The sequence below is a fragment of the Bos indicus genome, chromosome 14 (genome assembly GCF_029378745.1).
Source record: "Bos indicus isolate NIAB-ARS_2022 breed Sahiwal x Tharparkar chromosome 14, NIAB-ARS_B.indTharparkar_mat_pri_1.0, whole genome shotgun sequence".
Taxonomy (NCBI): Eukaryota; Metazoa; Chordata; class Mammalia; order Artiodactyla; family Bovidae; genus Bos; species Bos indicus.
In genome coordinates this window covers 55,112,841-55,136,886 of record NC_091773.1, presented here as the reverse complement: position 1 = coordinate 55,136,886, position 24,046 = coordinate 55,112,841, and the positions used below count along the sequence as shown (strand labels likewise).

Below are 24,046 nucleotides of genomic sequence, written 5' to 3'. Positions count from 1 at the left end.
TGTCCTTTGTATTTATTTATTTTTAGTTATTATGGGAATGCTACATGATTTCTCTAAACCGAGGGTTCATAAAGGCTAATTTTCCTTCAGTACAATTGGTTTTTACTGCTTTTCCCCAGAGTGGACAAGTATTGAAGTCTGCTTTGGTCATGATTTTCATGGGTGACCTTTTTTTGTTTGATTTTTTAATTTTTATTTAGAAGTAAAGACTGGATCGAATCACGGTCTGTATGATTAATTAGGAAGAAAGAGATTTTTCTCATGGAAAGAATAGAGTGAATTCTTGTATTTTTTGACCTCTGTTGGTGTAAACTAGATTCCTGTGTTTTGCTGGGTATATTGTCCCAACAGAAGTCAGACATGATAAGCCCTTTATAGTAGCAAACTGGTTCCTTCAGCTTCTAAATTTATGGTTTCTGTTTTTTCCGTAATTTTAGCAAAGGATTATCAGTTTTAGGAGCTTATTAGTAGAAGTTAAAAATTCAGGATTCATCCTCTAGTTGAATCCTGGCTCTGTTTTAGTGGCATCTTTGAGTCAATACCCGGCATCTGAATTCCTCATTTTCGACATGCACTTGCCAGGGCAGTGACCGTTCCTGGATGAAGATTGGTGCTTGGGAAGCAGGTGGTAGCTATGGAAACTGGCGTCTGGATTGATCTTCAGCACCACGCTACAAGCTACTACAACAGAATAAATCTAACCACAGCTAAAATGTTCCCCAAAGCCGAAATTGTGTCATTATAGGTGCCCCTTGTTCTATTACACTTCGCTTTATTGTGCTTTGCAGATAGTGTATTGTTAACAAATTGAAGTCTTCTGGCAGCCCTGTGCTGAACAAGCTTATCAGCACCATTTTCCCAACAGCCTTTGCTCACTTCTTTTACATTTCGGTATTTTCACAATATTTCAAACTGTTTCATTATTATATTTGTTATGGTGTTTTACGGGTGTGAACCACACCCGTATAAGATAGCAAATTTAGTGGATAAATGTGTGCGTCCTGCCTGCTTCACCAACTAGCCCTTCCACTGCCTTTCTCCCTCTCCTCCCACCTCCCTATTTCCTGAGACACGGGAATATTGAAACTAGGCAAATTTAAAACTTTACAATGGCTTCTCTAAGTGTTCAAAAAAGAGTCACACAACTCTTTCTCTCAATCAAAAAGCTAGAAATGATTTTAGTCGTGAGAAACACCCACTGAAAGCTGAGATAGGCCAAAACTAGGCCTCCTTGGGCCTAACAGCCAAGTTGTAAAGAAGATGGTGGGTCCATGAAGAGTTTATTTTACTAGCTGCTACTGCTGCTGCTGCGAAGTTGCTTCAGTCGTGTCCAACTCTCTTCAACCCCATAGATGGCAGCCCACCAGGCTCCCCGTCCCTGGGATTCTCCAGGCAAGAACACTGGAGTGGATTGCCATTTCCTTCTCCAATGCATGAAAGTGAAAGTGAAGTCACTCAGTCGTGTCTGACTCTTAGCGACCCCATGGACTTCAGCCCACCAGGCTCCTCTGTCCATGGGATTTTCCAGGCAAGAGTACTGGAGTGAGATGCCATTGCCTTCTCCAATTTTAGTAGCTAGTAACTTGTTTTTCCCATTTACGCAGATTTTTAAAATTTAAGTTCCTCTCCCCTCATCACGGAGAAGGCAATGTCACCCCTCATATCAAAGACAGCTTTTTTCCTTTGTGTCATTTACTTCCACTTTCTTTAATGCATCCAAGGCTGCTCCAAGGTTATAGCAACAGCTGATAACACTTTCTGTTTACTTGGCTTTATACCTTTTTCAGTGTCCGTTTGTCACAGCCTTTGGACTGCTCAGTAACCAGAGTAAGTTTCGAGAGTATCAGATGCTTTTCCACCAGAAGCCTCAATCTCCTAGGGCTGTAAAGAGCCACTTTTCTAGGAGCCTGCTTGTCATCACCCCATAAAACAGATTTCTACCCTTGCAGAGCTGCTGTGGACACTGCTAATCACAAGCTGGAGTGTTACAGAGAAACTCTAGCCGAAAGTCGGTGGTCACCCAAGTCAATCTCCGCCTTTCCCATCAGGGAACTTCATGGCTGTTTAAAGGACTTTGCCTATTTACTGCTCTGATCACATCCATTTTGAGAGCTTCTCAGAGTTCTCCAGCTGCTGTAGAGATGTAGCAGTATTAAAGTGCCTGCAGTTGCAAATCTTTTAAATGGAGGTGGTGGCATTAAGGATTAACCGAGACAGTGTTCAGTACAGTGCCTGATGCACACATAACAGGTGCTCAGCAATGGTAGGTGTTGTGGGCTCCTAGACACACTTCTTTACAAGTCCCTGCACACACTTCCTCCTCGTGGGATCTTGTGCACACCTCCCATACATTACACCACCCATTGATGTTGCAGCCCTTTCCCTGAGCAGAGTGGGGAAACTTGACTGATCTTAACTAAGTTCATTTTTACACACCTTTAAGTTGAACTCTAATAAGAGTAAAGATTTACTTGGTGCTCGGCACCACCTAAGAATTTTAACTATCAATGAATGACTCCTCATAATCCAGGGAGGTGAACATTATCCCCACTACATGTGTAAGGAAACTAAAGCTTGGAAAGGCATTGTGTGCCAGCTTAATTTAAAAGAAATCAGTAAGCTTTGGGAGCAGGTTTTTTAGTGGTTAGGTCAACATTCTAAGTGGACTGTGATTTCCAAAGCCTCTCTTCTCTTGATGAAACTATGAGCTGCCAAAGAGTGAGCTTTTAGGAATTCCTCTCTAGTTCTTAAATGGCGCTAGTGGCAAGAACCTGCCTGCCAATGCAGGAGGTGTAAGAGACGCGGATTCTATCCCTAGGTCGGGAAGATTCCTTGGAGGAAGGCATGGCAACCCACTCCAGTAATCTTGCCTGGAAAATCCCATGGATAGAGGAGCCTGGCAAGCTACAGTCCATGGGGCCGCAAAGAGTCATGCATGACTGAGACACAGCACTGCACAGCACAGTGTGAAAATTATTAAGACTGCTTTCATTTTGCATTTTCTCCATACAACCAAGTCAGAAATAACATGCTGGTTCAGAAAAATTAAACGTCAGTTTAAAATGCCAGCACCTATTGTTTACTGTAGAAAGTGAGGCTACCAAACCACTTCAAACTCTGTTAGCTATTTGATTGCAAGAAAGGAGAGGAAGGATCTTATTCACCATCAAATTAGAGAAATACTGCTGTTGTTAATGGCTTTCATATTCTAGTCTATTAAAGCTATGGTCTAGCAAAATTTTAATTTTTCAGTTATTCAAATAGCTTTGATCAGAAATGATAACTTTCAAGGAACAAGAGCGAAAATATCTCTGAAGGTGAGTCAGGTAGGATTGGCACAGGGAGGAATTCTGTGACCATGAGGAGAAAAGTTCTGATACCTGGCTTTAATAGCATTCAGTAGGGGAGCCTAGGCTTCTCTGGTGGCTCAGATGGGAAAGAATATGCCTGCAATGCGGGAGACCTGAGTTCCATCCCTGGGTGGGGAAGGTCCCCTGGAGAAGGGAAAGGCAACTCACTCTAGTATTCTCGCCTGGAGAATTCCATGGACAGAGCAGCCTGGAGGATTATAGTCCGTGGGACCGCAAACAGTCAGACGTGACTGAGTGACTAACACACACAGACACAAGGGAGCCTGGACTGTGGGTTTTACATCATCATTTCACATCCATAATCCCAGATGCCTCCATGGCCTCTGTAGATGGAATGAGAGATCCTCTTCCCAGTCAAATCAACAGAGAGTGGCCAACGAAGTTCTGTGAGAAATGGTTAGAAAACATCTCCATCAAGCAGAAAACATTTCCATTAAGCATTCAATTGTTTAGGACAGTAGAGGATAGAGTCCTTCAGCATTATCCAGAGTACTTACTCTTCCAACGAACTGAGAGTTACCACCAGGAGCTCTTACATGAACCGGCAGTTTTCAAAGAACTGGTATATGGTGAACTGGCTTTCAAACTGTTCTCAGAGGTGACCCTGGAACCACTGCCGGAGATGAGAGAGAGGCAGATGGGAGGTCTCCAGGCCTGGTGTGCTGTTCCCAGATCTGCACTTTTGTGTGTTCAGTGTATTAGGTTTTTTAATGTTGAAAAATTATTTTGACAGAGACGTGCCGTGCCTTTTACAGAACTTAAACACTGCTGAAATATTCCAGTATTTTAACACAAACTCTTTTGAGTAGCATTTAAACCTTTTTTTAATTTTAAAATTCTTTGAAATCATTGTATAACGATTAGTTACCACAATCACTGTGACTGAGGGAGAATCTGGTCAAAGCGGAGCCTGCCTTCCTGTGGTTTAAAAATAACTACCTGACTTACTTCACTCTGTAAAGTAGGATCTGGGTTCGTTGTAAAGCAATTATCCTCCAGGGAAGGGCAGGGAAACTACCTGATAGAAACTTGTATTCTATTTGGATTTCTAATTGATTTCTCAGGACCATTGGGCGTTTGTTGACATTCTTTCAAGACTTGATTTCTGTAAACTGCTGTTTTTAATGGCCCAAGTTACTGCTTCATTGTACACATTTTGCCTGGCAAGACTGGGAGTAAGTGAATTTTGTAAAAGAGCTCACTGAGCCAAAATGGAAGTCAGAAACCACCCCAAAACTTTTAAAATGAAAAATCCTCAAGAGAAAAAATGTATCAGACCCAACCACGACTAAGGCAGGGCCTAAGACAAACACAAATCACAGACTTCCTTTTTCTTCTGCCACAAATGCCAGAAACGCCTGGCATCTGAGTGTATTGCATTTTTTTTTTTCTCCTTTCTGAACAGCTCAACTTGGAAAGGTCAGCCTATCCCTTTGGGAAAAATCTTTTCTTGTAAATTGGAACGTTTGCACACAAAACTGTAGGAAATGTTTAACATTTGCTTTGATGGGACAGCAGTTTGTTCAATAGAGTAGAATTGTTCTCCTTTTTCCATTTTCCTGTCTGTTTGTACATCACAGGCACCCAAATTATGGAAAGCAACTTTGAGGCGCTTCTTTCTATGGGGTCAGATGATCCTGTCCACAAAACCAGCCAACGCCTTGGACTTCCGAAACGCAGGCTGTGTTCCATCTTTTATTTACTCCGAGGGACTCATTTGTAAGAGACTTTGTTCTGAATAAAAGCAGTAATTTTCCACAGACTATACATAGTGAAACCCTGGAAAAGGAGGAGGAGGAGGTGGTGGAGGAAGGAAATAGGGAGAAAAAGAAAAGTGGAATAACTGCTCTAAGTTCTCCTGTTTTACCTTTGCACAAATTTGTTTCCATGTGTATAACACATGTTGTACAGTGTCCAGTGTTTCAATGAATTAACTTTCTGTGAGTCTTCTGGTTTATGTTTTAAAAAGATACAGGTCATTAAGACAACAAAGCAAGTTGCTGTTTGTGATCAGCTGCCTCCAGTGTGATGATCAACATAAACGTTTGTGGTTCATGGATAAATCTCCTTCACCAGAACCCATCTTGCCATCCATCTTGAACTGATGAAGAACAGTGCTGATTTTATGTGGTTCTATTCGTTTCTGTAGCAACACATGGATACCAAAAGCACACTTATAATTTTTCTTAAAAATGCTTAACTTGGCAATGACAAAAAATAAACAACACAGGGAGGGATTGTAAGGAAGATGGCCAGATCTAGGTGTTGGTCTGGGCTGGACAGCAGGAAGGGACCTGAGTCAGCATGGTTCATTATTTTGGGAGGCTTCCGATTACTCACTTCCAGAAACGGCTTCCCTTTCATTTCTGCCAAGTCCCTCTGCTACTGAGTGTGTGCAGTGTGAGAACCCACATGTATCCCTGAGGCGTATGTGTGTCCCACGGAAGAAGAGGACTATCCAAGACAACCCACTTCTCTCCATGGCTCCATCCTATCCCTCTCACTTCCCAAGGACTTCCCTCCTTCAATTAATTCTTTCTCTCCTAGGTCATCAGTTTCTTTCTTCATCGGCTCAGTCACAAATGTGTACAAACATTATTTCTTCTCGGTATTGAAAAAAATTAAACAAATCCTTGCAACTCATATCCCCTTATAATTATTACCCACAGCCCGCCTCTTCTTCATAGTAAAACTTCAAAATAAGTTAGCTGCACACATTGATTCTTTCTCTCTTCCACTCACTCTCCAACCTACTCCCATCTAGCTTCAATTCCCATTTTTGCAATAAAATGATCTCCACAGTCACTAAGATTTTGTTGTCAAAGCCAGTGGACACCTATCTGTTCTCATGCGACTCAGCTTCTAATAGGACTTCAACACAGTTGACCATTCTCTGCTCTTGGCTTTTGGGATCCTGCCTCCACCAAGTTTTCCTCCTGCCTTTGGGCTGCCTCTCTCCAGATCTCTATCTAGATGTGGAAGCACCATAGGACTCAGTTCCCAGCCTTCTCCTCTTTACACCCTCCCTGGATGATTTCATCCATCCCATGGTTTGACATAGTGTGTGAATGCTGAAGAATCCTGGTCCTGATGACTCCTGTGATTTTCACATTCATACACACCATTACTCTCTTGACATCTCAAATTCATTGTTTTAAACTCGTTTCTCTTGGACTTTTCCATTCTCAGTAAATGACACCACTATTGAGCCAGATGCTCAAGTCAAACACTGTGAGACATCCTTAGTTTCTCTTCCTTAAACCCTACCTCATCTCTTCCCCATATTCCACCAATCAGCAAATCACATCAGTTTTCTTTTCAAGATATATCTTTAATTGTTCAACTTCATCTTTATATCCACTTCTACCTCCAAATTGTCATCATCACTCATTCGGACTATCACAATGGTCTTCCTGCTGTCACTCCTGCTCCTGTACATCCTGCACAAAGCAGACGGAGTTTATAAAAAAGAAGAAAAACCAGATTGTATCATTGCCCTGTATTAAGTCTGTTAATATTTCTCACTGCTCTGGGAATAAATTCAAACCAACCCTCCCACAGTTTGCATGGCCCCATATGAACTAGCTTGTCCTCCCCTTCTCAACCACCTCCTTCCCCTCACTCTGCTTTAGACACACTGGCCTCCTTGATGTCCCTCTAACATATCCAGCCCTTTTCTGCCTCAGAAACTTTGCCTCTGTTCTTTCTGCAACATTTTACCTCCCATATCTTCACTGATTGGCTCTCTTTCATCTGTTAACACTAACATTGTTGGCATTTCTTCAGATATGTGTTCCTTGCCTTTACACCCAAATCTCTTGTTCAAAACATCTTATTTCCTTGGAAGCACTTACCATTATTCAGAGTTAACTTGTTCATCCGATGGCATGTTCTGTGTCTTTCACAGATAGAATGTAAGCTCCCTGAGGGCAGAATCCTTGCCTGTCCCCTTCATTATTGGTAACAGACCTAGCAAGTTGTCTAGGATGAGAGCACCCAATAAGTATTTGTTTGATGAATTCATTCAACAGCTCTGATTAGAACTCCCTATTATGTGCCACCTACCGTTCTAAGCTCTTGACATTTATCTGTGAATAAAACAGAACACAGATCCCTAATATTTTAGTGGGGCAGATGGGCACTAACTAAGACATAGTCAGCAAAAATATAGTATGTCCGAGGGCATGGCAACCCACTCCAGTATTCTTGCCTGGAGAATCCCATGGACGGAGGAGCCTGGTGGGCTACAGTCCATGGGGTTGCAAAGAGTTGGACATGACTGAAGCGACTTAGCACACAAAGCTGATTAGGTGCTGTGGAAGAATTGTTTCTGGGGAAAACTTAGGATATTCTCCAGTCTCTTCCCTTTGTGTGCAAAGTGGAAAAGGCATGTGCTTTGCACACTTGAAACCTTGGCTTCTACAGATGAATGATGACACTCTGAGCAATTTACCTCTTTTAAGGCTCAGCTCCTTTAACTGTAAAATAGAATAATACCCACTTCTCCAGGCTGGTGTAAAGAACAAATGAAATAATACAGATTTGATACTATCTCATCCCTTCCAGTCACCCACCCTCACCCTATCACTCCAAGGACAGGAGCCAAATGGTGCAGTATTTCCTCCCTCTCTGAACCCCTAGCATGCTTTCAAACAAAATCAACCCAAATTCCTGAAAACACTCAGTGTATTTAAATAAGTACAGGGTTGGCCAAAAGTTCGATTGGTTTCTTCTGTTACATCTTATGAAAAAACATGAACAACTTTGTGGCCAACCCAACATGGGGACAAACAAGTGTACGGATAACCGCAGAGCAAACAATCAAAGCTACTTTTACTCAGAAATAATGCTTCGTAAACATTTTTTCAATTGTAGTCTCTATTTATTTCTATTTTTGGCTGTGCTGGGTCTTCATGGCTTCATACACTTTTCTCCGGTTGTGGCGAGCAGGGGCTACTCTACAGTTGCGCTGCAGTACTTGGGCTTCTCCTTGCAGCGGCTTCTCTTGTTGCAGAGCATGGGACTCTAGGGCTCTCGAGCTTCGGTAGTTATGGGGCTTGGGCTCAGTAGTTGCAGTTTCCAGGCTCTAGAGTACAGGCCCAATAGTTGTGGCACACGGACTTAGCTGCATGTGGGATCTTCCCAGGTCAGGGATCGAACCTGTGTCTCCTGCATTGGCAGGTAGATTCTTTACCACTGAGCCACCAGGGAAGCCCAGAAAATAATGCATTTTAAAAGATAGAGTGGGAAGTCCTCGCCTTTATTGAACAATTATTTTTCCCTCTTTATCATGTAATTCCATTTTTACAGTTCCTACTGTTAAAGATGGAAGGGTGTGCCATCCATATAGTCTTTCTTATCATATGCAGAAGTAAAATCACAGAGATAGTTATTTTATAGGAGGATAGAACATTTATTTCAATGGAAACACTAATCTTTATTTTCATCATGCTGAAGTGTGTGGTTACAAACAATTTTCAACAAAACACTATATATAATAAGCAAAAAATAAGTTAATACAATGTAAACCTTACATACAGTTTCATCAATTACCAGGTTTAGGAACACACAAGCCATTTCAGACTCTGGAGCTACATTTAGTTTTAAAAAAACTGCAAACACTCAAACCTTATCAACCCCAATTAAGACACTAAAGAGCTATTCAAGACTTCTTCCAACCCATTACACAAATACATTTTTATTTTTGGTTACAGTCCCCTGCTATGCACAAGACCATTGGAATGCTGTTAACAATTACACATTTTTGAAAAACGGGACAAAGCAAAGCAAGGAGATAACATGCCAGCCTTACAGAAGCTGTCTTGAAAGTGCAAACTCTGCATTTTCTCTTCCTGAACCACTAGGATAATAAGCAGGGGTACCTTGGACGACAAGGGCAGGGTCACGAACATGCTTTCTCTATCACACCGGTGGGACATTGACTGGAACCAGGTCTCCATGCCTTTGAAGATACCTCCGGTTTTCAACAGGGAACAGGCTTTCAACTAAATATAGTGCAAATCAAATACCGAGGAGCAAAGAACGACAGAACCAGACCCGCCACCGGTCGACCCCGCGGCTTCTCCACCGGGCACCGTGCTGCACGGGGTGGGGGCAGGTGGGCCCACCCCACCGAAGCCACATCGTCTCTTTAGGTTTTGATGTGCTCGGTGGTGCGGCGGAGCGAGTGCAGGGCCACCACGCAGCAGCCCCGTAGCAGGGCCCCGATGTTGTACAGGGGATCCGTGCCCCCCCTCTGAGTACTGAACGCCCACAGCACGGTGGGGACCACGGGGGCCCCCACGGCCAGCAGATCCACCAGGAAGCTGCGGCTCCAGTAGCGCCCGGCGATGCCCCCTGCGCGGGCCAGTGGGCCCGGGCCGTCCAGCCTCACCTCCTCCTCCTCCGCCGCCGCCTCCGAGCCCGCAAAATCCAGCTCTCTCATGAGGCGGTTCCCACGAGCCTCGGGACCCGCCGCGGGGGACGGGGTCTCCACGGGAGACAAAAGGATGGCCGAGTTTGGATTCCGGGGAGTTAAATCGACCACGAAGGTGGAAATGGGCTCTGGGAAGCTTTCGGTCGAGTCGTCCCCGGACTCCTCGTCGGGGGTCGCGGCGCTGGAGGAGGGCCAGGGGTCCTGCAGCCGGAGCACGTGCCGGAGGAGCTCGGAGAAGGCCGGGCTGTAGGGCACCACGTCGGTCTGCACCGCCCGCTCCGCCACCGCGCGGCGCCCTCCGCGGCCCACCGCCGCCGCCTCGCCGCCCAGCGCCACGACCTCGGCTCCTGGCAGCTCCGGCTCCGGGATGGCGCCTGTCACCAGCTCCTCCAACACATCCTCGCCGGGGGCCGCGCCGTCTGCCCCCAGCAGCTCGCTGTCGGCCCCTTCTTCCGTGGCCGGCTCCTCCGGGGACAGAGCATCCTCCGTCGGCCCCAAGGCTGCGCCGAGGGCCAAGCCCTTCTCCGGGGACTCACAGGGGAAGTCGAGGCACAGCTCGTCCCTCAGCAAGCCGCTGTGCGCCATCTCCATGCTCTGGAGGAGCGACTCCAGCTTCTTGTTCTGAATGTTGATGTCCACAAAATATTTCTGAATGCCTTTGTCTTTATCGGCCAGGCTGCTCCGCATCGTTTCGATGACCTGTTTGAGTTGCTTGATCTCCTTCCGGGCCTCCTTGAGGGCCAGCTGGGCCTCCACCCGGTGGCACTCTTCCTCAATCCAGTCCTCGCGCATTCGGGCCAGCTGGGACTTCAGCTCCACGATCTCACTCTCCCTAGAGCCGGAAGACAAGGGCGACTCAGAAAGAAAAAAGGTCAACTCTGACACCCGCCTGGAGCCCATGCTCTCCCACCGGAAACGTGCAGGTTATGTAACTTTCTATTTTTTTTTTTTTTCTTTCTTTTGAAGGTATTAGCTCTGAACTGCCCCCCTTTTAATTGTAAAATAGCTAAGATAATAACAGTTACTAGAATCAGAAAAAAAATTTTGCTGTGATTGTTTTTCTCTCCTTTTTCATAGTGTCCACTCTATGTCTGACATGGCACTAAGTACTTTTCAAGCATCCTGCTTAGTCGCTCAGTCGTGTCTGACTCTTTGTGATCCCCATAGACTGTAGCCCGCCAGGCTCCTCTGTCCATGGGGATTCTCCAGGCAAGAATACTGGAGTGGGTTGCCATGCCCTCCTCCAGAACTTCCCAATCCAGGGATTGAACCAGGTCTCCCGCATTGCAGACATATTCTTTATATTCTTTACAGTGGTCTGAGCCATCTTTCAAGCATTATCCTCTGCTTAGTACAGACAGTTTTATTGCACTTTGCCTTATCATGCTTTGTAGATACTATGTCTTTTACAAATTGAAGGTTTGTGGCAACCCTGCTTTGTCAGACACTGATTAGCATTTTTTAGCAATTAAGGTATTTTTAAATTAAGGTTTGTACATTTTTTTTTAGGTATAATGCTATTGTACACTTAATAGACTCCAGTGTAGTAAAACAACTTTTATAGGTGCTAAGAAGTGACAAATTTCATATAAATCACTTTATTGCAATTTGCTTTATTGCAGTGGTCTGGAACCAAACCTGCAATATCTCTGAGGCAATCCTGTACTTAATACTGGAAATTATTTTATTAGAACACATTAGAGTCTCTTAGCCTGCTTTAATCTCCATAGCCTACTCTTTCATATGTCCACAAAACAATTTGGGGAAGGAAAGTCCATATCACTTTTAATTATGTGTCAAAGGCAGAAGACAGACTGATAAACTTTAGCATTGCAAAACAGTTCTGATCATATTCCAATGATAAAAAAACTTTTTTAAACCATAAAAAGTTACATGTTTCAAGGACTTTATGAAATGTTGATAATTCTACCTCTTCTCAGGCTAGATGACATTAGATCCATCCTACACTGAAGGGAATGGTTAGCTTCTTCACAGGACAATATTTCTAGATATTTGTAAAAAAAATGTTTCCTTACATATAATTTCTTCCTAGTCAATGTAAATGTATGTATTCATTCTCTCAGTGACTAGGACAAGACCACATAGTCAGGATACTGACATATTTGAAGAGATGTTGTACATACTGCTTCTTTAAGTTTAGGCTTCACTATTCTCTAGTTTCACTGCCTTTCCACACCTCCCTCCTAGGGATTCAAACCATCCCAGAAATTCCTCAAAACATAAACCAAGACTTCCAGAAAGTATGATCTGACTCATGTCACCATCGATCCTGGTCAGAGCTCTCAGAAAAACTACCAAGCAAAAATCTGGCCTGTCCCAATACGTCAAAGGTCTTTTCTCTCTGAGATAAGATCTCTTAAGCTTGGGCTGTTGTTTTTCTTTTTTTTAATTACCGTAACACTTGGCCAAGAATAATGAACCTTTTCCTTCAGCACAGAAATAGCTTGCAGGAATCACAATGCACACGGCCATCCACTCTCTGACACATACAAACAGGGCTTCATAGGGGCCAGCTGTGTGTGACCCAGTCTACTGGAAGTACGGCATTGTTCCTGCAAGTGTTCTGTCCTTTAAAAATAGCTCTGCACACACCCAGCTCTTCACGTCAAAGCTAGACACACCCAGAAAAAGCAGAGGGTCCCTTCAAACCCAGGAGGGTTCCCTGAACTCCTAAGAGTCAAATCACTCAGGATTATGAAATGACTCTTCTGAGAGACTGAGTTAAGAAATCCGACAAAAATTAAATGAAGTAATTTTTCTTCTGTTCTACAGCGTGGGTTCACATTTCACTTTATGGAAAAAGAAAGCGTTCTAAATCACAGCGTGCAAGGAATGCGACTTCACCTCTCATGCAGTCGGCGCTCGGACTCCTTGAGCTTGGTCTTCAGGTGTCTCACTGTAACCTCTTTCTGCTGCAGAGGGGTCAAGTACTGCTCTGGATTTGGGGGTTTGACACCATGATTTTCACCACAGGACATGTACCTTCCAGACCGCCTGAAACAATCCAAGTAAATGAAATATTACTTTTTCTATAAAAAAGGAAAATTAAGGCACAGCTAAAACAGCTTGAGAAGAAACGGCAGCTGTGTGCCGGGATCTTAAAGCCCAACAGTGAGTGGCCTCACTTTGATCCCTGGGTTGGGAATATCCCCTGGAGAAGGGATAGGCTACCCACTCCAGTCTCCTTGGGCTTCCCTGCTGGTTCAGACGGTAAAGAATCAGCCTGCATTGTGGGAGACACCTGGGTTCAATCCCTGGGTTGGGAAAATCCCCTGGAGAAGGGAACAGTATTTTTGCCTGGAAAATTCCATGGACAGAGGAGCCTGGCAGGCTACAGTCCTTGGGTTCGCAGAGTCAGACATGACTGAGCGACTTTCACTTCTCTTCACTTCACTTCAGAAGGAGAACAGTCATCCACCTGCCACTCTTAGGACTGCGCATAACTGGGAAGATTGAGGGCGGGGCTTTGTCAAGGGGGTGGGGCCAGGAGAGGGAGATTTTCTGTGGCTTAGGGACGATCTCCTGTAAAATAATGCACAATTATCCAGAGACCCACCTGTCAGTTCAGAGTAGGAGGCTGTTATGTTAAAGGACAATGAGTGGGGGCAGGAAGGGAGCGAGATGACCTCGCTTCCACACAATGTGCCACTTGCCTAAAGATCTTGATTGTTGTTGGTTGAATTCAGATTGTTCTGATATCAGTCCCTGACGTGAGTGTGCTGATTTGGTTTAAAGTTTCCTTCTTTTGAAGGGAAAAGAGCTGGTCTACTCGCACCAGATAGGGTTTGTAAGACAGGTGTCCAGCGCTCTGTGAAGCTTCCTTCACTGGAGTCCTGGCCCCTGTCAGGCCTGGCCGAGAGCGGGGCATCCCTCCTGCTCTAAGAAAGCTGACTGTGAGACCCGGATGCCCGGGAGGAGGAAGATGGAAGGAGGAGGGCTGGCAGCTTCTTCCCCAATTCAGGACCTGGGCCAAGCCGCCGCATCCGCCCTGCTGGCCCTGAGCCTGCGCTCCATCCAAGATGGCCCGTGCCCAGCGTCCAGTTCCCAACTGGCCTGCTAGGGCCCATCTGGATGTGCAGTTCCTTTTTTCTGCAACCTCGTGCCTTCCAGGGACTAATTCATTCCTTTCTTGAGCTTCAGATCTCATTTCAATTTCGCTTTTTCAGAGAGGCCTCCTTTGACCCCTCCAAATGGATCCTGTGTCCACTTTTTTTTTTTTTTTTTTTTGATGCAGACCATTTTAAAAGTCGCTATTGAATTTATTACAGTATTGCTTCTGTTTTTATGTTTTGGCTGCGAGGCATGTGGGATCCTAGCTCCCTGACCAGGGACTGACCCTGCACTCCCATGCACTGGAAGGCAAAGTCTTTAACCACTGGACTGCCAGGGAATTCCCAGTTCCCAGCTTTTACACAGAATGACAGGTACTTGCAGAATAATCCTAATGCATTTCTGTCATTAGATGGCTACTGTTTTTCTTCTCCTCTGGGCATCAGCATGGGGACCTCTGTTGTTCATGGCTCTATTCCCAGTGCTTCACACAGCACTGGATACAGTGTGGTACTCAGTAAACATCTGGTGTTTGAATGAACCGGCAAACACACGAACGACTCTTCCCCATTCGGAGGGAAATGCGTAGGACCGTCCTACTGCTGCTGTGCCATTTCTCCTGCCCAGCCAGTAATTCCTGGGACTGCTGAGCCTTATTAGAAATTGTGGCTCCTGTCCTTTCTGCAGCAGCCCTTGAAGGATTGTTACTGAGTGCGGGAAAGTAAAGAGATGTGTCATATTGCAGGACAAGGCAGGGGATTGAGAGTTATATGCATGCATGCTCAGTCTCTCAGTCGTGTCTGACTCTGTGACCCCATGGACTGTAGTCCGCCAGGCTCCTCTGTCCTGGTGGATTCCCCAGGTAAGAATACTGGAGTGCCATGCCATGCCTTCCTCCAGGGGATCTTCCCAACCCAGGAATCAAACCTGACTCTCCTACTTGGCAGACAGAATTCTTTACCACTGAGCCACCAGGGAAGCCACTGCGAGTTTTATATACTTTTATATATATATGTATGTATAATTTATATATATATATATATATAATTTTTTTTTTTTTTTAAAGAGAAGCTTACAAGTAGGACAAACTAAGAACCATGAGTCAGGAGACGGACGGCACTCACCTCATGACAGGGCTACAGTCACTTCCTTTGTAGGAGCCGGAGTTGCTGCTGCTCGGGGAAGAAGGCGCATAACTGGGGTGGATGTTAACGGGACTCAACTGGTTCCTGCAGAGCATGGCCAGAAGGTCCTTCTCCCGTGGGGAGGGTGGGCTGTTGGCAGACTTGTAGGACGAAGCTCCATTGCTCCGCCCGTGGGGACCTCGACTAGGAGAGAAGCATGAAGCATGTTAGAATCCCTGGGGCCGGGGATACCCAAGTGCAAATGTTCTATTCCTTCTTAAACCTAGTCACCACCGAGGAAATCCAACCTATAGGGTTGGAAAGGGTCAACCCTATAATGATTAGAGCAACATGGCTTTATGAGCGCCTTCTTCCCACCTGCCCGATATTTTCTCTCCTGTGTTGTCAGCACTCTGCTGTTCTTTCAAATAGTTTCTGACCATAAAGCTTGTTTTGGATTAAACCCAGCTGCCTGCTAAGAACACAAACCATGTAAAAGGTTGCTTTGGTTTAGTTTTGTTCCAGAGGCTGTTTTAAAGACGTGGCGTCTATTTCAGTATACCTGTTTCTACTTTAAAATATTCAGGTTTTGCTCATGTTGGGTCAGAAAACTGGGGTGGATCATTTGGAGGATCAGGGAGAAGGAGTTTGCCCATAAGGAAGAAGGAAAAAACAGGACAGATAAATATAACCCACATAAATGCATCGTCTATAATTTTAACCACCTATATGTTTTTTCTTTCTGTTCCCAATGACTTGTGGTTCTTTCAGTTGCTGAGTTGTGTCCAACTCTTTTGGATGCTGTGGACTGAAGCCCACCAGGCTTCTCTGTCCATGGGATTTCCCAGCAAGAATACTAGAATGGGGTGCCATTTCCTCCTCCAGGGGATCTTCCCAGCCTAGGGATGGCACCCACATCTCCTGTATTGGCAGGTGGGTTCTTTACCACTGAGCCACCTGGGAAGCCCCCAATGACTTAGCAAAACCTTTATCATTTGACTGCTGAAATATTACCCCTTTTCTTTCCCTGCCTCTTGTCTGGCCCTCTCAGCAAGGAGGTTGTCCCTGCGGTAAAAGCAGCTTTTCCAATGCGCAATTTGAGTGTCATTGGCCTCCTCAAAGCCATTCAGCTTCCAGAATAAAATCCAGACTCCTTAATACAGTGCCCAAGGTCTGATCCCATCCCCACACCACCGCATTCAACCCATCTTCTCCCTGCCCCTCCTCCCCCCTTCCCCTGCATTCCAGACAATTTCATTTCCTGATGGTCCATGCTCTCCATCATCCTTTTAATTCTGAACTTATTTTCTCTGTCTAGAATGTTCTTCTGCTCCCTACCCTGAGCCTCTGGGTACCTCCTACTTTGAGATGGATGGGAGCCTTCTCTGGACTCTTCTTTCTCTAGGCTGGTGTAGGTGCTGTCCCCTGGGGCTTCCCACCCCACTGTGCAGACTTCACCATGGAACTTATCACAGTGCTTTACCACGGCAGACTTGTCTGTCCTTCCCACCAGACTAGGGCATCCTGAGGGCAGAAACATAGCTTGTGCTCTTACATCCCCACTACATCCTAGCACAGGTAGGTTCTCCCTAAATGACTGCTAAGTGAGTAAACTGGGTTGAAATCCTGGCACTGCCACTTACTAGGAACTTAGCAAGTAAGCCACTTACTATTGGGGATATATGAAAACTTTCACAGAGGTGATGTGGAATTAAAGAATGCATGTTGAATACACTGGATAAGCTGTTAAGGGCAATTCAACTGCAAGGTACTATTTTTGGATAATCTTGTTTGAACTTCCCTGTTAATTTAGTTCCATAGATTTGACACTCCCTAAATGGTACCCCACTCCAGTACTCTTGCCTAAAAAATCCCATGGACAGAGGAGCCTGGTGGGCTGCAGTCCATGGGATCGCTAAAGAGTCAGACATGACTTAGCGACTTCACTTTCACTTTTCACTTTCATGCACTGGATAAGGCAATGGCAACCCACTCCAGTGTTCTTGCCTGGGGAATCCCAGGGACGGAGGAGCCTGGTGGGCTGCCGTCTATGGGGTCGCACAGAGTCGGACACGACTGAAGCGACTTAGCAGCAACAGCAGCAGTGTAAGGAATGGATGTGAAAGTTTGACTGTGAAGAAAGCTGAGTGCCGAAGAATTGATGCTTTTGAACTGTGGTGTTGGAGAAGTCTCTTGAGAGTCCCTTGGACTGCAAGGAGATCCAACCAGTCCATTCTAAAGGAGATCAGTCCTGAGTGTTCATTGGAAGGACTGATGCTAAAGCTGAAACTCCACTACTTTGGCCACCTCATGCGAAGAGTTGACTCATTGGAAAAGACTGTGATGCTGGGAGGGATTGGGGGCAGGAGGAGAAGGGGACAACAGAGGATGAGATGGCTGGATGGCATCACGGACTCAATGGACGTGAGTCTGAGTGAACTCCGGGAGTTGGTGATGGACAGGGAGGCCCGGCGTGCTGAAGTTCACGGGGTGGCAAAGAGTTGGACACGACTGAGCGACTGAACTGAACTGAGTGTAAGGAATGGGGCTTCCCAGGTGGCACAGTGGTAAAGAATCTGCTTGCCAATGCAGGAGATGCAAGAGATGCCGGTCTGATCCCTGCGTCGGGAAGATCCCCTGAAGGAGGAAATGGCAACATGAATCCAGTATTCATGCCTGGAGAATTCCATGGACAGAGGAGCCTAGCGGGCTACAGTCCATGGGGCTGCAAAGAGTTGGACACGACTGAGTACACATACACACAAAACAGTGTAAGGAATGGGCTTTCTTGGTGGCTCAGTGGTAAAGAATCTGCCTGCCAATGCGAGAAATGTGAGTTTGACCCCTGGGTCAGAAAGATCCCTTGGAGAAGGAAATGGCAACCTACTCCAGTATTCTTGCCTGGGAAATCCCATAGACAGAGGGGCCTGGTGGACTAGAGTCCATAGGGTTGCAAAGAGTCAGACACAGTGATTAAACAACAACAATAACGCAATGTAAGGAAGCATCTTAAGAATGTAGAAATTACTTAAATAGGATAGCACATCTATGTCAGGAATACATCTTGATGACATTGCTGCTGCTGCTGCTAAGTCGCTTCAGTCGTGTCCGACTCTGTGTGACCCCATAGACGGCAGCCCACCAAGCTCCCCCGTCCCTGGGATTCTCCAGGCAAGGACACTGGAGTGGTTGCCATTTCCTTCTCCAATGCATGAAAGTGAAAAGTGAAAGTGAAGTCGCTCAGTTGTGTCCGACTCTTAGCGACCCCATGGACTGCAGCCCACCAGGGTCCTCTGTCCATGGGATTTTCCAGGCAAGAGTACTGGAGTGGGGTGCCATTGCCTTCTCCGTTGATGACATTACAAGGAAGTAAAAGGGAAAACGATACTCTTCACGCAGCAGGGCTGCTTTTTGACAGTCTCTCTTTGCAATTTTGATTGCAAGTGTATCCAACAGACACATCTCACTGAGAAACATGAGTGTCAGTATAAGTGTGTGTGCTTGGCTCTACTTGGCTCCAAAATTGCAATTACTTAAAATCTAATACAATTTGAACTAGTACTCAACCCAGTAAATCACATATAAATGAAACATCATGAAATTCTCAAGTTAAAAAGTTCTTTCCTTTTGAAATCATCCAAATGGACTCTGCCTCCTTTTTTTGTGTGAAAGGGGACACTTTATATGGAACAGATGGGCTGATGGCTTTGTGACAAACCAACTCCAGCAACTCTGTGGTAGGGGCGGGGCAGGAAAGAACATGTTCTCTGGCTTGGGAGGTGCTTCTCTCTGCTTCACTTCTAAGTCTGGCACCGACTGGCCTGACTAGTTCTTCATGTGGCTATGAGACATGTGGAGGGTTAACCATTACAAGTTAGGAGAAAAAGTAAAGCCCTCAACCCCTCAACATGATCAACCCCTCATGTTTATCCAGGGAATTTTTCACCAAGAGCCTTCTGCAACCCAAGCTCTGTTGTAAGGGCTTTATGAACATCGTTTCACTTAACTTTGACCATCAGGGCAATAAGATTTATGACAGTAAGACTGGTCAGATGATCATTTTCCTTTTACATTACATGAAGTATGGGAAGTACTAAAGTTATGAGCAATAAATGAAGCTCAGGGGGGAGGAAAGGGCTTTCCAGGTGGTGCTAGTGGTAAAGAACCCCCCTGCCAATGCATGAGATGAAAGAGACTCATGTTCTATCCCTAGGTTGGGAAGATTCCCTGGGGAGGGCATAGCAACTCACTCCAGTATGCTTGCCTGGAGAATCCCATGGACAGAAGAGCCTGGCAGGCTACACTCCAAGGGGTCACAAAGAGTTGGACTCAGCTGAAGCAACTTAGCACGCACCCAAGCAGGGGAAAAAAGAAAAAAACTGGTCTAAGAACTCACAACTCAACTGGGATTTAAATCCAGGTCTCTTAACTCTACAGATATGTCTCCATCTTTCCACAAATGGAGTATATTGTTTTGGGCTTGTAAACAGGTATACTAGCTACTGGCGAGGTATGTGGTTATTAACCTGAAGAATTCACCACCAACTTCTTTAGTTTGGTGCTTGCACTAAGACGTATGATTAGTGACATATACATTAAATGAAGTGAGGATTTTGTAAGAATTCCTCAGCTATACAAAATAAAGCAAAAACTCTTCAAGCTATCAAACACTACTCAAGTACAACTGAGTCTTGAAATATATTTCAGGAAATGAGTTACTAGGCTGTTTGTAAGAGCCAACTTGTAAAAAAGAAACTGCATGCTTTAAATGATCAGTTCTGTCCCCTACATTTAGTTTAGTTCAAACGCTAACTTATGTGGGTACAAACGTGGGAGAAACATCGTGGATGATGATAAAAAAAATTTCGGTGGAGAAGCAGGCTTCCATGCTGGTCAAGGCCGTGCAAAGGCAAATTGGACACTGCCTTCCTAGCCCTCCCCATATGCTGGTCTGGTGGATACAACGAATGCAGTCCACACAGAGAGAGAATTCTGCTACGCTGTGCCCCTTCCTGCAAACCTGCACCAGTAACTGGAAATGAGAGAAACGGGGAGGTGAAGAAGGGATCCTCAGAAGGCACCCACACAGAGAGAGAATTCCGCTACGCTGTGCCCCTTCCTGCAAACCTGCACCAGTAACTGGAAATGAGAGAAATGGGGAGGTGAAGAAGGGATCCTCAGAAGGCACCCAGGGGAATCTCCCTTTGCCAGCCCTTGCCCTTTCCTTCAGGTAACATCCTCACCCTTGCCCTCACCGTCTTCATCATCATTGTCACAGGCTGAACAATGTCCCCCTCCAATTCACAGGTGGAAGCTCTGACTCCCAGCACCTAAGAATGTGACTGTATTTGGAAACAGGGCTTTAAAAAGGGTATTTCTGTTTAAACAACGTGCTAGGGTGGGCCTCAATCCAGTATGACTAGTGTGCTTATAGGAAGAGGGAACTTGGACACAGACACAGAGAAAAGAGCATGTGAGGAAAGAAGGACGAGATGGCCATCTCCAAGTCAAGGAGAGGGGCCGCCGCAAGAAGCCAGTCCTGCCAACACCTTGATCTTGGATTTCCAGCCTCCACAATAGTGCAAAGTGAATTTCTGCTGTTTAGAGCTCCCCAGTCTGTGTTTTTTTGTTATAACAGCCTGAGCAAACTGGTATGATAATCACCATCGCCACCACCAGCACCGTCGGCCGCGGCAGCACCAGCATCTTGCCCACTCATTAGTATTATTTTTATCACTTCCGACTAAAAATAACCATCTAATGACTCTTTTCCTGAGTTATGGGCACTGTGTTAAGGGGCTTCCCAGGTGGCTCTGGCTCCTGCCTGCCAATACAGGAGACATAAGAGACACAGGTTCAATCCCTGTGTCAAGAAGATCCCTTAGAGAAGGGCATGGCATCCCACTCCAGTATTCTTTCCTGGAGAATCCCCATGGACAGAGGAGCCTGGTGGGCTAGTGCATAGGGTAGCAAAGATTTCTCAGTTCACTTAAATCAGGAAGGTGAATGCCATTATTACCCCATTTCCAGAAAAGGAAACTGAGGCTGGGCACTCTGGGTCTTTCTTGTACCTAATAAACGATAGATGCTCAAGTCAAACCCAGGTCCATCTGACTCCAAATTCTTTTTTTTTTTTCTTTTCACTTCTAGCTGCCTCTAGTCAGATTAGAGTTTTGGTTTAAGAAAGAGAATTTCTCAGAAAGACCAGGGAGTTGGCCTTTTCTAAGAGGAGGTCGTTTGTAAATCTTCCAGGTTTTGTTTGTGAAGTGTGAAAGCGTTGGTCCTTCAGTTGTGCGGCGACCCCATGGACTGCAGCCTGCCAGTCTCCTCTGTGGGCTGCCATTGCCTTTGTTTGTGAAATCACCTGTCAAAAATATTCTCTTCAGGACTTCCCTGGTGGTTGAGTGGCCGAGATGCCGCGATTCTAATGCAGGGGTGTGCTGCGTGCTAAGTCACTTCAGTTGTATCTGAATTTTTGCCACCCCATGGCCTGTAGCCTACCAGGCTCCTCTGACCATGGGATTCTCCAGGCAAGAATACGGAGTGGGTTGCCATGCTCTCCTCCAGGAGATCCTCACCCAGTGATGGCACCTGCTTCTTTTATGCCTCCTGCATTGGCAGGCGGGTTCTTTACCACTAGCGCCAGCTGGGAAGCCCAAAAGATTCATAAGCTCTTTAAAAGTTTAGCGTGGATACCTGGAAAGATTGAAGGTGGGTGGAGAAGGGGACGACAGAGGATGAGATGGTTGGATGGCATCACTGACTCTATGGACATGAGTTTGAGTAAGCTCCAGAAGTTGGTGATGGACAGGGAGGCCTGGTGTGCTGCAGTCCATGGGGTCGCAAAGAGTCAGACACAACTGAGCAACTGAACTGAACTGAACTGCACCAGCCTATCCAGAGAAGCTATTCTCAAAACGTGGTCCTGTAGAACACACAGATTACGTGAAACACCCACACCATTCCATCCCAGAAATCCACTGATGATGCTCTGTCTGTGCCTGGGTCAGATTTTTAAAAAGTGAGCATAATGGACAGAACACTTGCCTATTTCAATTTCCTGTCTATTAAGCGTATATCTGATTTGCACATAATTATATTAAGCTATTTTATGTTTAAAACATTAATTTTCCATCACTGAGGGAATTCATGGGTTCCAGACTAGAATATTTTCTCTAAGTCAGTCAGTATACCTGACATTACCTTGGAATTTAACGACAGACTCAAATCCCTTTGAAATGCTTATGAAAATTGGTTTGCTCTTCAGGCCATTTCTTTTTTCTTTTGCTTCTCTGTTCTTTGATGCCTTGCACCACGGGTATGTGCTAATTCCTTGAATGGGTGAGGTAAATGGCTTATTCTCAGAGCAAGCCACATCTGATCTGTACAGAGAATGTTTATAGTCTCATCCTGTGATCCCAGAGGAACTTTATTTCCAAAATACACGGTATTTGGAGATAGAACAATTGTTCTTCACTGCAGACTTCACTCTTTAGTTACAAGTTTGTCTGGCTTCAGCTTTGTTTTTAACAATAAAACTCTGCACTGTGGGCCTCAGATCCCTTTATAAATATTAGCCACATCTTCTGCTCACCCAAGAGAAGTAGGAAACATTTGCTTGCTCAGTCCTGGAAATGCAAGCAGTTAGAAACTAAACAGTTTTTCTCCAGAAAAGGGACCTTAAGAATCATGTGGTCCAACCTCCTTTTTACACATTCGGACACTGTGGTCCAGGACAGTCAAGGGACCCATCACCCCCGGTGTCACGTGACTCACTCCGTCGCTTTGTTCAGGTCCCGGCCCAGAGCTAACCTCATCACACAGTCTCCCAGAACCAGCCTATCCAGAATATACCACACACTGTGGGTCTCTGTATCCTTATTCTGCACATTAAAAAATATATATATTTATATTATTTACATGCATTCATTATCTTTCTCTCCTAGAACAAATATATAGTTTTCCTAAGTTTTGTTTACTGCCATATCTCTAGAGACTGCCTCATAATGGATGCTCAATAAATTCTAATTGAATAAATGAAGCTACAGATGGCAGCAGAGAGTCCTGGGGCTGACAATGTGTCCCTCCAAACGTGAACGGTGGCCCCCTTTTTCCTCATGGTCCTTCTCCCCCCCAGTCCAAACAGCACCGATCGTGTGCTGATGTTTACTGTGCTTCAAACACAGCAAACACACTTTACTCAATTAACTAGTTTAACCCCAACTATAAACCCTACAGGGCTTCCCAGATGGCTCAGCAGTAAAGAACCTGCTTGCCAAAGCAGGAGACGTGGGTTCAATACCTACGTTCAATCCCTAGGATCGGGAAGATCCCCTGGAGAAGGAAATGGCAACCCACTCCAGTATTTTTGCCTGTGAAATCTCATGGGCAGAGGAGCTTGGCAGGCTCCAGTCCATGGGGTCACAAAAGAGTCAGACATGACTCAGCAACTAAAGAACAATAAATAAACCCTACAAGGTGGGTATGACTATTATCCTACTTTCCAGATGAGGACACTCCGGCATAGAGAAGCTGAACAACTTGCTGGGGTCCACAAGGCCTGGGGTTGGTGGTGCTGGCATTCTAACTAAGAGCCCACAGAGGTCACTATTCTGTTAGACTTCTTCTTTTGGGGGGTGGGGGGCACCCCGACCTATGAACTTTATACTTTCTTCACCCCTTCCCCAAGTGAATATTGGGGGTGGCCCAGAGGATCACCATGCTTCTTTCACAAAAAGGAAGCTCAGCTAGAGGCAAGAAAAGGGTGAAGTCAGAGGCTTTACGGCCAAGAGGACAGATTCAAGAAGGCGGAGGCTGGGTGGGAAGTGGGGACGGGAAGACCTGATCCACAGGTGAGCACACGGGTGGGGGCCGGAGAAGCAGGGCTCCCCGAGCGGGGGACGGGATGAGGGGGGAGCCCCGCATGGCCACACGCGGGGCCAAGCACGAGACCACGGCAGGTAAGGCTGGGCAAAGTACCAACCGTGAATCACTGTAAAATGCCACCAACCCCAAACCCATTCACTGAAGAATCACAAAACGGA

General features: G+C 45.6%; 1 protein-coding gene across 10 annotated transcripts in view; it reads right to left on the bottom strand.

Moving 5' to 3' along the window:
- Positions 1-8,610: 8,610 nt before the first annotated feature.
- Positions 8,611-24,046, bottom strand: part of SYBU (syntabulin) — a 128,673-nt gene continuing 113,237 nt past the window's right edge. For all 10 annotated transcript variants that reach the window (XM_070802775.1, XM_070802779.1, XM_070802778.1 and 7 more), the window contains 3 exons: positions 15,003-15,206; positions 12,673-12,822; positions 8,611-10,639 (listed from right to left, as the gene is read on the bottom strand). In XM_070802775.1, the coding sequence (XP_070658876.1) occupies positions 9,523-10,639; positions 12,673-12,822; positions 15,003-15,206 (1,471 nt within the window). In that variant the 3' untranslated portion in view covers positions 8,611-9,522. The remainder of the gene's footprint in view (positions 10,640-12,672; positions 12,823-15,002; positions 15,207-24,046) is intronic.